The following is a 13,972-nucleotide window of genomic DNA, read 5'->3' on the forward strand; positions in this document are numbered from 1 at the left end:
CAACAGAAGATCTCTTTGTTTCTTGGGACCTAGAACAAGCATCTCTGTTTTGTCCGAATTTAAAAGTAGAAAGTTTGCAGCCATCCACTTCCTTATGTCTGAAACACATGCTTCTAGCAAGGGCAATTTTGGGGCTTCACCATGTTTCATTGAAATGTACAGCTGTGTGTCATCCGCATAGCAGTGAAAGTTAACATTATGTTTTCGAATGACATCCCCAAGAGGTAAAATATATAGTGAAAACAATAGTGGTCCTAAAACGGAACCTTGAGGAACACCGAAATTTACAGTTGATTTGTCAGAAGACAAACCATTCACAGAGACAAACTGATATCTTTCCGACAGATAAGATCTAAACCAGGCCAGAACTTGTCTGTGTAGACCAATTTGGGTTTCCAATCTCTCCAAAAGAATGTGGTGATCGATGGTATCAAAAGCAGCACTAAGGTCTAGGAGCACGAGGACAGATGCAGAGCCTCGGTCCGATGCCATTAAAATGTCATTTACCACCTTCACAAGTGCAGTCTCAGTGCTATGATGAGGTCTAATACCAGACTGAAGCATTTTGTATACATTGTTTGTCTTCAGGAAGGCAGCCTTTTCTAAAAATTTTGAGAGGAATGGAAGATTCGATATAGGCCAGACAAATGCAGTAAACGCAGACAAAAAAAGTCATAGTTAATCAAGAATGTTCTAGATAACATGTAAACATCCTAACCAGCTCTGCTACGATGAGTAAAATGGTCAGAGTGAGGTGTTCTCTCATTTGTGTCTGGAAGTAGCTAGCTAGTCAACTTTAGCCAGTTAGCTTTGGTGCTTGGTTGCAGGCAAGCTGCAGAAGGACGAGTAGGCTACAATTCCCCATCGTTTATCAGCACAATTTTGATGCCATCGTTTATCAGTACAATTTTGACAGCCATCTTGCTGAAACTGTTTGATAGGGTTTATCTAATGTTCCTTCATTAGATTTAAGCTCATCTTGCTCTGGCTAGCATTAGATGTTTATCTTGTTGATGTGCATAACTGAGAGAGAGCCTACCTTTCCATGGTTGTTCGATCAATAGGACTGTAAAGTTCCCAAATGTAAGAGGACTCCAGTGGCGTTTACATATTTCCATTCAGGTGCAGTTTATGGCTTTTGGCAAATGCTTTCTAATGATCTAAAGTCGTGCTGTTGATACTTCCTGTAAACACACAGTCCAGTTCATAGTGAATGATGGCAGGCCCTACTTCCTGTAAACACACAGTCCAGTTCATAGTGCCTGTTAACACACAGTCCAGTTCATAGTGAATGATGGCAGGCCCTACTGCCTGTAAACACACAGTCCAGTTCATAGTGCCTGTTAACACACAGTCCAGTTCATAGTGAATGATGGCAGGCCCTACTGCCTGTAAACACACAGTCCAGTTCATAGTGAATGATGGCAGACCCTACTGCCTGTAAACACACAGTCCAGTTCATAGTGAATGATGGCAGGCCCTACTGCCTGTAAACACACAGTCCAGTTCATAGTGAATGATGGCAGGCCCTACTGCCTGTAAACACACAGTCCAGTTCATAGTGAATGATGACAGGCCCTACTGCCTGTAAACACACAGTCCAGTTCATAGTGAATGATGACAGGCCCTACTGCCTGTAAACACACAGTCCAGTTCATAGTGAATGATGACAGGCCCTACTGCCTGTAAACACACAGTCCAGTTCAAAGTGAATGATGGCAGGCCCTACTGCCTGTAAACACACAGTCCAGGTCATAGTGAATGATGGCAGGCCCTACTGCCTGTAAACACACAGTCCAGTTCATAGTGAATGATGGCAGGTCCTACTGCCTGTAAACGTCCAGTTCATAGTGAATGATGGCATGCCTGTGTGGCAAATGGCTTGTTTGTATAAAGGCCGACTGTAGCATTCTTCTTACAAAACCACATGACCTTTTTTTTGGAGGTGTTCAGAACAAGGTTAAGGGCAGAGAAAGCTTGTTGGACACTAAGAGAGCTTTATTGTAGAGCATTTAACACAAAATCCAGGGAGGGGCCAGCTGAGTATAAGACTGTATCATCTGCATTTAAATGGATGAGAGAGCTTCCTACTGCCTGAGCTATGTTGTTGATGTAAACTGAGAAAGTGCGTGGGGCCTAGGATCGAACCTTGGGGTACTCCCTTGTTGACGGGCAGTGGCTGAGACAGCAGATTTTTTGACTTTATACACTGACCTCTTTGAGAGAGGTAGTTAGCAAACCAGGCCAAAGACCCCTCAGAGACACCAATACTCCTTAGCCAGCCAATAACATCACACTACCCTCCCCTGTGACCAATAACATCATACTACCCTCCCCTGTGACCAATAACAACACACTACCCTCCCCTGTGACCAATAACATCACACTACCCTCCCCTGTGACCAATAACATCACACTACCCTCCACTGTGACCAATAGAAACACACTACCCTCCCCTGTGACCAATAACATCACACTACCCTCCTCTGTGACAATAACAACACACTACCCTCCCTGTGACCAATAACAACACACTACCCTCCCCTGTGACCAATAGAAACACACTACCCTCCCCTGTGACCAATAGAAACACACTACCCTCCCCTGTGACCAATAACATCACACTACCCTAGTACCCCTTCTTACCTTCTCTCTCCCTTAGTCCCCCTTCTTACCTTCTCTCTCCCTTAGTACCCCTTCTTACCTTCTCTCTCCCTTAGTACCCCTTCTTACCTTCTCTCTCTCTTAGTACCCCTTCTTACCTTCTCTCTCCCTTAGTACCCCTTCTTACCTTCTCTCCCTTCTTACCTTCTCTCTCCCTTAGTACCCCTTCTTACCTTCTCTCCCTTAGTACCCCTTCTTACCTTCTCTCTCCCTTAGTACCCCTTCTTACCTTCTCTCTCCCTTAGTACCCCTTCTTACCTTCTCTCCCTTCTTACCTTCTCTCTCCCTTAGTCCCCCTTCTTACCTTCTCTCTCCCTTAGTCCCCCTTCTTACCTTCTCTCCCTTAGTACCCCTTCTTACCTTCTCTCTCCCTTAGTCCCCCTTCTTACCTTCTCTCTCCCTTAGTAACCCTTCTTACCTTCTCTCTCCCTTAGTACCCCTTCTCTCTCCCTTAGTCCCCCTTCTTACCTTCTCTCTCCCTTAGTCCCCCTTCTTACTCTCTCTCTCCCTTAGTCCCCCTTCTTACCTTCTCTCTCCCTTAGTCCCCCTTCTTACCTTCTCTCCCTTAGTCCCCCTTCTTACCTTCTCTCTCCCTTAGTCCCCCTTCTTACCTTCTCTCCTCCCTTAGTCCCCCTTCTTACCTTCGCTCTCCCTTAGTCCCCCTTCTTACCTTCTCTCTCCCTTGTCCCCCTTCTTACCTTCTCTCCCTTCTTACCTTCTCTCCCTTAGTCTCCCTTCTTACCTTCTCTCTCCCTTAGTCTCCCTTCTTACCTTCTCTCTCCCTTAGTCTCCCTTCTTACCTTCGCTCCCTTAGTCTCCCTTCTTACCTTCTCTCTCCCTTGTCCCCCTTCTCTCCCTTCTTACCTTCTCTCTCCCTTAGTCCCCCTTCTTACCTTCTCTCTCCCTTAGTCTCCCTTCTTACCTTCTCTCTCCCTTAGTACCCCTTCTTACCTTCTCCTCCTTCTTACCTTCTCTCTCCCTTAGTCCCCCTTCTTACCTTTGCTCTCCCTTAGTCCCCCTTCTTACCTTTGCTCTCCCTTAGTCCCCCTTCTTACCTTCTCTCTCCCTTAGTCTCCCTTCTTACCTTCTCTCTCCCTTAGTCCCCCTTCTTACCTTCTCTCTCCCTTAGTCCCCCTTCTTACCTTCTCTCTCCCTTAGTCCCCCTTCTTACCTTCTCTCTCCCTTAGTCTCCCTTCTTACCTTCTCTCTCCCTTAGTCCCCCTTCTTACCTTCTCTCTCCCTTAGTCTCCCTTCTTACCTTCTCTCTCCCTTAGTCCCCCTTCTTACCTTCTCTCTCCCTTAGTCCCCCTTCTTACCTTCTTTGTTGTTGATTATTGTGTAGTAAATTTGTTGCTGTGAAATTTGCTCCTCAAACGGTTGGCAAAATGTGAATTCAATACAAATGAACTAATCCATGAATTATATCCTAATGAAGCTACTGTATGGATACCACACTCAACCATCTCTCCCTCTCTTCTTACCTTCTCTTCTATTATATCCTAATGAAGCTACTGTATGGACACCACACTCAACCATCTCTCCCTCTCTTCTTACCTTCTCTTCTATTATATCCTAATGAAGCTACTGTATGGACACCACACTCAACCCTCTCTCCCTCTCTTCTATTATATCCTAATGAAGCTACTCTATGGACACCACACTCAACCCTCTCTCCCTCTCTTCTTACCTTCTCTTCTATTATAGCCTAATGAAGCTACTGTATGGACACCACACTCAACCCTCTCTTCTTACCTTCTCTTCTATTATAGCCTAATGAAGCTACTGTATGGACACCACACTCAACCCTCTCTCCCTCTCTTCTATTATATCCTAATGAAGCTACTGTATGGACACCACACTCAACCCTCTCTCCCTCTCTTCTATTATATCCTAATGAAGCTACTGTATGGACACCACACTCAACCCTCTCTTCTTACCTTCTCTTCTATTATAGCCTAATGAAGCTACTGTATGGACACCACACTCAACCCTCTCTTCTTACCTTCTCTTCTATTATATCCTAATGAAGCTACTGTATGGACACCACACTCAACCCTCTCTCCCTCTCTTCTATTATATCCTAATGAAGCTACTGTATGGACACCACACTCAACCCTCTCTCCCTCTCTTCTTACCTTCTCTTCTATTATATCCTAATGAAGCTACTGTATGGACACCACACTCAACCCTCTCTCCCTCTCTTCTATTATATCCTAATGAAGCTACTGTATGGACACCACACTCAACCATCTCTCCCTCTCTTCTTACCTTCTCTTCTATTATATCCTAATGAAGCTACTGTATGGATACCACACTCAACCATCTCTCCCTCTCTTCTTACCTTCTCTTCTATTATATCCTAATGAAGCTACTGTATGGACAACACACTCAACCCTCTCTCCCTCTCTTCTATTATATCCTAATGAAGCTACTGTATGGACACCACACTCAACCCTCTCTCCCTCTCTTCTATTATATCCTAATGAAGCTACTGTATGGACACCACACTCAACCATCTCTCCCTCTCTTCTTACCTTCTCTTCTATTATAGCCTAATGAAGCTACTGTATGGACACCACACTCAACCCTCTCTCCCTCTCTTCTTACCTTCTCTTCTATTATATCCTAATGAAGCTACTGTATGGACACCACACTCAACCCTCTCTCCTCTCTTCTTACCTTCTCTTCTATTATAGCCTAATGAAGCTACTGTATGGACACCACACTCAACCCTCTCTTCTTACCTTCTCTTCTATTATAGCCTAATGAAGCTACTGTATGGACACCACACTCAACCCTCTCTCCCTCTCTTCTATTATATCCTAATGAAGCTACTGTATGGACACCACACTCAACCCTCTCTCCCTCTCTTCTATTATATCCTAATGAAGCTACTGTATGGACACCACACTCAACCCTCTCTTCTTACCTTCTCTTCTATTATAGCCTAATGAAGCTACTGTATGGACACCACACTCAACCCTCTCTCCCTCTCTTCTTACCTTCTCTTCTATTATATCCTAATGAAGCTACTGTATGGACACCACACTCAACCCTCTCTCCCTCTCTTCTTACCTTCTCTTCTATTATATCCTAATGAAGCTACTGTATGGACACCACACTCAACCCTCTCTCCCTCTCTTCTATTATATCCTAATGAAGCTACTGTATGGACACCACACTCAACCCTCTCTTCTTACCTTCTCTTCTATTATAGCCTAATGAAGCTACTGTATGGACACCACACTCAACCATCTCTCCCTCTCTTCTTACCTTCTCTTCTATTATATCCTAATGAAGCTACTGTATGGACACCACACTCAACCCTCTCTCTCTCCCTCTCTTCTTACCTTCTCTTCTATTATATCCTAATGAAGCTACTGTATGGACACCACACTCAACCATCTCTCCCTCTCTTCTTACCTTCTCTTCTATTATATCCTAATGAAGCTACTGTATGGACACCACACTCAACCATCTCTCCCTCTCTTCTTACCTTCTCTTCTATTATATCCTAATGAAGCTACTGTATGGACACCACACTCAACCCTCTCTTCTTACCTTCTCTTCTATTATAGCCTAATGAAGCTACTGTATGGACACCACACTCAACCATCTCTCCCTCTCTTCTTACCTTCTCTTCTATTATATCCTAATGAAGCTACTGTATGGACACCACACTCAACCCTCTCTCCCTCTCTTCTTACCTTCTCTTCTATTATATCCTAATGAAGCTACTGTATGGACACCACACTCAACCATCTCTCCCTCTCTTCTTACCTTCTCTTCTATTATATCCTAATGAAGCTACTGTATGGATACCACACTCAACCATCTCTCCCTCTCTTCTTACCTTCTCTTCTATTATATCCTAATGAAGCTACTGTATGGACAACACACTCAACCCTCTCTCCCTCTCTTCTATTATATCCTAATGAAGCTACTGTATGGACACCACACTCAACCCTCTCTCCCTCTCTTCTATTATATCCTAATGAAGCTACTGTATGGACACCACACTCAACCATCTCTCCCTCTCTTCTTACCTTCTCTTCTATTATAGCCTAATGAAGCTACTGTATGGACACCACACTCAACCCTCTCTCCCTCTCTTCTTACCTTCTCTTCTATTATATCCTAATGAAGCTACTGTATGGACACCACACTCAACCCTCTCTCCCTCTCTTCTTACCTTCTCTTCTATTATAGCCTAATGAAGCTACTGTATGGACACCACACTCAACCCTCTCTTCTTACCTTCTCTTCTATTATAGCCTAATGAAGCTACTGTATGGACACCACACTCAACCCTCTCTCCCTCTCTTCTATTATATCCTAATGAAGCTACTGTATGGACACCACACTCAACCCTCTCTCCCTCTCTTCTATTATATCCTAATGAAGCTACTGTATGGACACCACACTCAACCCTCTCTTCTTACCTTCTCTTCTATTATAGCCTAATGAAGCTACTGTATGGACACCACACTCAACCCTCTCTCCCTCTCTTCTTACCTTCTCTTCTATTATATCCTAATGAAGCTACTGTATGGACACCACACTCAACCCTCTCTCCTCTCTTCTTACCTTCTCTTCTATTATATCCTAATGAAGCTACTGTATGGACACCACACTCAACCCTCTCTCCCTCTCTTCTATTATATCCTAATGAAGCTACTGTATGGACACCACACTCAACCCTCTCTTCTTACCTTCTCTTCTATTATAGCCTAATGAAGCTACTGTATGGACACCACACTCAACCATCTCTCCCTCTCTTCTTACCTTCTCTTCTATTATATCCTAATGAAGCTACTGTATGGACACCACACTCAACCCTCTCTCCTCTCTTCTTACCTTCTCTTCTATTATATCCTAATGAAGCTACTGTATGGACACCACACTCAACCATCTCTCCCTCTCTTCTTACCTTCTCTTCTATTATATCCTAATGAAGCTACTGTATGGACACCACACTCAACCATCTCTCCCTCTCTTCTTACCTTCTCTTCTATTATATCCTAATGAAGCTACTGTATGGACACCACACTCAACCCTCTCTCCCTCTCTTCTATTATATCCTAATGAAGCTACTGTATGGACACCACACTCAACCCTCTCTCCCTCTCTTCTATTATATCCTAATGAAGCTACTGTATGGACACCACACTCAACCATCTCTCCCTCTCTTCTTACCTTCTCTTCTATTATATCCTAATGAAGCTACTGTATGGACACCACACTCAACCATCTCTCCCTCTCTTCTTACCTTCTCTTCTATTATATCCTAATGAAGCTACTGTATGGACACCACACTCAACCCTCTCTTCTTACCTTCTCTTCTATTATATCCTAATGAAGCTACTGTATGGACACCACACTCAACCCTCTCTTCTTACCTTCTCTTCTATTATATCCTAATGAAGCTACCGTATGGACACCACACTCAACCCTCTCTTCTTACCTTCTCTTCTATTATATCCTAATGAAGCTACTGTATGGACACCACACTCAACCATCTCTCCCTCTCTTCTTACCTTCTCTTCTATTATATCCTAATGAAGCTACTGTATGGACACCACACTCAACCATCTCTCCCTCTCTTCTTACCTTCTCTTCTATTATATCCTAATGAAGCTACTGTATGGACACCACACTCAACCCTCTCTCCCTCTCTTCTATTATATCCTAATGAAGCTACTGTATGGACACCACACTCAACCCTCTCTTCTTACCTTCTCTTCTATTATAGCCTAATGAAGCTACTGTATGGACACCACACTCAACCCTCTCTTCTTACCTTCTCTTCTATTATATCCTAATGAAGCTACTGTATGGACACCACACTCAACCATCTCTTCTTACCTTCTCTTCTATTATAGCCTAATGAAGCTACTGTATGGACACCACACTCAACCATCTCTCCCTCTCTTCTTACCTTCTCTTCTATTATAGCCTAATGAAGCTACTGTATGGACACCACACTCAACCATCTCTCCCTCTCTTCTTACCTTCTCTTCTATTATAGCCTAATGAAGCTACTGTATGGACACCACACTCAACCCTCTCTTCTTACCTTCTCTTCTATTATAGCCTAATGAAGCTACTGTATGGACACCACACTCAACCCTCTCTTCTTACCTTCTCTTCTATTATAGCCTAATGAAGCTACTGTATGGACACCACACTCAACCCTCTCTTCTTACCTTCTCTTCTATTATATCCTAATGAAGCTACTGTATGGACACCACACTCAACCCTCTCTTCTTACCTTCTCTTCTATTATATCCTAATGAAGCTACTGTATGGACACCACACTCAACCATCTCTCCCTCTCTTCTTACCTTCTCTTCTATTATATCCTAATGAAGCTACTGTATGGACACCACACTCAACCATCTCTCCCTCTCTTCTTACCTTCTCTTCTATTATATCCTAATGAAGCTACTGTATGGACACCACACTCAACCATCTCTCCCTCTCTTCCGCAGAAGAAGTTAACAGCGGAGTGCGTCTTCAGAGAGCAGTTTGAGGAGAATTGGTACAACACATACGCCTCTACGCTCTACAAACACACCGACACCGGACGCTTCTACTACGTAGCGCTCAACAAGGACGGCTCGCCACGGGAGGGGGGGAGGACGAAGAAACACCAGAAACTAACGCACTTCCTGCCTCGGCCTGTGGAGATAGAAAAGATCCCCCAGGCGTACAGAGATCTGTTCCAATACAGGTGACCAGGGCTGAGCCTGGGAGAGAGGGATGAGGAGGAGGAAAGGGAGAAGAGATGTGGATGTTTGGCACTAAGTACAGGACTCAGTACTCCAACTGACCTCGCTCCCCTGTCTCCAGCCCCGACCCCCAACAAAGGTGTTTATGTATTGTCCTTCCAGCCCCCCCAAAAACCCTCCCGTTCCTCCGAGAACCAACGACCAGAGAGATAAACATAGCTTGTGTTGCTGGACATTAACTTTCTAAAAGGGCTGTTTGACCTCAGAGGGGTTAGAGCAGAGCAGTGGAAACGCTCTTCTCTCCAGCCACTGAGGAGGAGGGAGGTCCTACTACAGGGAGGTGTCATTAGGCCCATAAGACCTCACTCTGGAGGAGAGCACAGAGTCGAGCGGAGGAGATAATCTCTTCACTAAACGGATAGGAGAGAGAGATGGAGGGAGAGAGACTGGACTGGCGTCAGGCCTGTATGACTGCATAACCCACCCTGGGATAACCGCAGGTTAAAACCACCTGAACCACTAACCACCTGAAGAAGACAAAGACTTCTCCTGATGAGAACCACTTTTATACATAAGATACTTAACCAGCATTCACTGCAAATATAAAAAGGGTTTGGGGTTAGTCCTCAGCAGTTTGAGTAGGGGGTCTGAGGACTAGTAATGGAAAGTTGATCAGACTAGCTGAGATGACCAGTGGACACTACTCTAGCCAAGCCATTCACCACAGCAACCAGAGAACTCCAGGGAGCGAGCGAGGGATTGACCAATGGAAGTTGAGAGAATGTCAGAATGTTCTAAAGCAACGTGTAGAGAGAACTCATCTTCTGACTAGTCATTGTGATGTCAGTGTTCTAAATCAACGTGTAGAGAACTCATCTTCTGACTAGTCATTGTGATGTCAGTGTTCTAAATCAACGTGTAGAGAACTCATCTTCTGACTAGTCATTGTGATGTCAGAGTGTTCTAAATCAACGTGTAGAGAAATCATCTTCTGACTAGTCATTGTGATGTCAGTGTTCTAAATCAACGTGTAGAGAACTCATCTTCTGACTAGTCATTGTGATGTCAGAGTGTTCTAAATCAACGTGTAGAGAACTCATCTTCTGACTAGTCATTGTGATGTCAGAGTGTTCTAAATCAACGTGTAGAGAACTCATCTTCTGACTAGTCATTGTGATGTCAGTGTTCTAAATCAACGTGTAGAGAACTCATCTTCTGACTAGTCATTGTGATGTCAGGGCTGAGCTGGGACAGAGAGAGTACACTACTACCTAGTATGTATATGTGATGGAGACAGATTGGCCATGAGGGAGTATCCAGGTGAAACAGGGTTGGCAGAACTTGGCACATAAGTGATATGATCAATGTAAAGAGATGTGATAAGCTGAGATACATGTAAAACATTAATACAGTAGGACAATCAAGGACATGGATGGTGCAGCTAGATTAGAATACAGTGAGGTTACACTACAGTGAGGTTACACTACCAGACTACGGTGAGGTTGCACTAGAGTGAGGTTACTGTAGAAGAGTTGTAGAACAGAGGGAGAGCTGTAGAGCAGAGGGAGAGCTGTAGAGCAGAGGGAGAGCTGTAGAACAGAGGGAGAGCTGTAGAACAGAGGGAGAGCTGTAGAGCAGAGGGAGAGCTGTAGAGCAGAGGGAGAGCTGTAGAGCAGTAGAGCAGAGGGAGAGCTGTAGAGCAGAGGGAGAGCTGTAGAGCAGAGGGAGAGCTGTCGAACAGAGGGTGAGCTGTAGAGCAGAGGGAGAGCTGTCGAACAGAGGGAGAGCTGTAGAACAGAGGGAGAGCTGTCGAACAGAGGGAGAGCTGTCGAACAGAGGGAGAGCTGTAGAACAGAGGGAGAGCTGTAGAACAGAGGGAGAGCTGTAGAGCAGAGGGAGAGCTGTAGAGCAGAGGGAGAGCTGTAGAGCAGAGGGAGAGCTGTCGAACAGAGGGAGAGCTGTAGAGCAGAGGGAGAGCTGTCGAACAGAGGGAGAGCTGTAGAACAGAGGGAGAGCTGTAGAACAGAGGGAGAGCTGTAGAACAGAGGGAGAGCTGTCGAACAGAGGGAGAGCTGTAGAGCAGAGGGAGAGCTGTAGAGCAGAGGGAGAGCTGTAGAACAGAGGGAGAGCTGTAGAACAGAGGGAGAGCTGTCGAACAGAGGGAGAGCTGTAGAGCAGAGGGAGAGCTGTAGAACAGAGGGAGAGCTGTAGAACAGAGGGAGAGCTGTAGAACAGAGGGAGAGCTGTAGAGCAGAGGGAGAGCTGTAGAACAGAGGGAGAGGGAGAGCTGTAGAACAGAGGGAGAGCTGTAGAACAGAGGGAGAGCTGTAGAGCAGAGGGAGAGCTGTAGAGCAGAGGGAGAGCTGTCGAACAGAGGGAGAGCTGTAGAGCAGAGGGAGAGCTGTCAAACAGAGGGAGAGCTGTAGAACAGAGGGAGAGCTGTAGAACAGAGGGAGAGCTGTAGAACAGAGGGAGAGCTGTAGAACAGAGGGAGAGCTGTCGAACAGAGGGAGAGCTGTAGAACAGAGGGAGAGCTGTCGAACAGAGGGAGAGCTGTAGAGCAGAGGGAGAGCTGTAGAACAGAGGGAGAGCTGTAGAGCAGAGGGAGAGCTGTAGAGCAGAGGGAGAGCTGTAGAACAGAGGGAGAGCTGTAGAACAGAGGGAGAGCTGTAGAACAGAGGGAGAGCTGTAGAGCAGAGGGAGAGCTGTAGAACAGAGGGAGAGGGAGAGCTGTAGAACAGAGGGAGAGCTGTAGAACAGAGGGAGAGCTGTAGAACAGAGGGAGCTGTAGCTGAGGGAGAGCAGAGGGAGAGCTGTCGAACAGAGGGAGAGCTGTAGAGCAGAGGGAGAGCTGTCAAACAGAGGGAGAGCTGTAGAACAGAGGGAGAGCTGTAGAACAGAGGGAGAGCTGTAGAACAGAGGGAGAGCTGTCGAACAGAGGGAGAGCTGTAGAGCAGAGGGAGAGCTGTAGAACAGAGGGAGAGCTGTAGAACAGAGGGAGAGCTGTCGAACAGAGGGAGAGCTGTAGAGCAGAGGGAGAGCTGTAGAACAGAGGGAGAGCTGTCGAACAGAGGGAGAGCTGTAGAGCAGAGGGAGAGCTGTAGAACAGAGGGAGAGCTGTAGAGCAGAGGGAGAGCTGTAGAGCAGAGGGAGAGCTGTAGAGCAGAGGGAGAGCTGTAGAACAGAGGGAGAGCTGTAGAACAGAGGGAGAGCTGTAGAGCAGAGGGAGAGCTGTAGAACAGAGGGAGAGGGAGAGCTGTAGAACAGAGGGAGAGCTGTAGAACAGAGGGAGAGCTGTAGAGCAGAGGGAGAGCTGTAGAGCAGAGGGAGAGCTGTCGAACAGAGGGAGAGCTGTAGAGCAGAGGGAGAGCTGTCAAACAGAGGGAGAGCTGTAGAACAGAGGGAGAGCTGTAGAACAGAGGGAGAGCTGTAGAACAGAGGGAGAGCTGTCGAACAGAGGGAGAGCTGTAGAGCAGAGGGAGAGCTGTAGAACAGAGGGAGAGCTGTAGAACAGAGGGAGAGCTGTAGAACAGAGGGAGAGCTGTCGAACAGAGGGAGAGCTGTAGAGCAGAGGGAGAGCTGTAGAACAGAGGGAGAGCTGTAGAGCAGAGGGAGAGCTGTAGAGCAGAGGGAGAGCTGTAGAACAGAGGGAGAGCTGTAGAACAGAGGGAGAGCTGTAGAACAGAGGGAGAGCTGTAGAGCAGAGGGAGAGCTGTAGAACAGAGGGAGAGGGAGAGCTGTAGAACAGAGGGAGAGCTGTAGAACAGAAGGAGAGCTTTGGAACGGACAGACCAGAGAGAGAAAGGGACTTGTAATGTTCAGCCTGCACAGAGGAACATTATTAAAATACAACCAGCTGAGATGTACATATGAATGATCATATTTATGAGATGTACTATATATTTATTTTATTACATATAAAGTATAAATGTAAATCTATATTCTATTTATTTATTGCAAAGACTCTATTTTGTAATGAACTTGAAGTTATCACAACTGTAGATTCTACTGAAAACCGCTATTAAATGAATATTAAATGAATTTGGCAATAAAATTGTCCCGCTGTGTTGTTCACTGTGAGAGCTTGGATAAAGATGTTCTGTATTTCCAATCCATGAGAGTCTACCGATGAGTTCTTAAATAACTTCCTCCATTTACCTTGTATCTTTTTTAATATTTTTTACATCACACCAAGAGAGACACAGCACAGCACTACATAGGGAGAGACCGATGACAACAACATGACAACACAGCACAGCACTACATAGGGAGAGACCGATGACAACAACATGACAACACAGCACAGCACTACATAGAGAGAGACCGATGACAACAACATGACAACAACATGATAGCAGCACAGCACTACATAGAGAGAGACCGATGACAACAACATGACAACACAGCACAGCACTACATAGAGAGAGACCGATGACAACAACATGACAACACAGCACAGCACTACATAGGGAGAGACCGATGACAACAACATGACAACACAGCACAGCACTACATAGAGAGAGACCGATGACAACAACATGACAACAACATGATAGCAGCACAGCACTACATAGGGA

At 45.6% G+C, this 13,972-nt stretch overlaps 1 protein-coding gene across 1 annotated transcript in view; it reads left to right on the plus strand.

Annotated features, from left to right (window-relative positions):
• LOC135571745 (fibroblast growth factor 16) overlaps positions 1–12,168 on the plus strand; it is a 30,029-nt gene extending 17,861 nt beyond the window's left edge. Inside the window, exon 3 of the mRNA XM_065018265.1 lies at positions 9,156–12,168. Within this exon, the coding sequence (XP_064874337.1) occupies positions 9,156–9,401 (246 nt within the window). The 3' untranslated portion in view covers positions 9,402–12,168. The remainder of the gene's footprint in view (positions 1–9,155) is intronic.
• Positions 12,169–13,972: the final 1,804 nt, after the last annotated feature.

This window comes from Oncorhynchus nerka, linkage group LG5, assembly GCF_034236695.1.
Source record: "Oncorhynchus nerka isolate Pitt River linkage group LG5, Oner_Uvic_2.0, whole genome shotgun sequence".
In the NCBI taxonomy this organism is placed as follows: Eukaryota; Metazoa; Chordata; class Actinopteri; order Salmoniformes; family Salmonidae; genus Oncorhynchus; species Oncorhynchus nerka.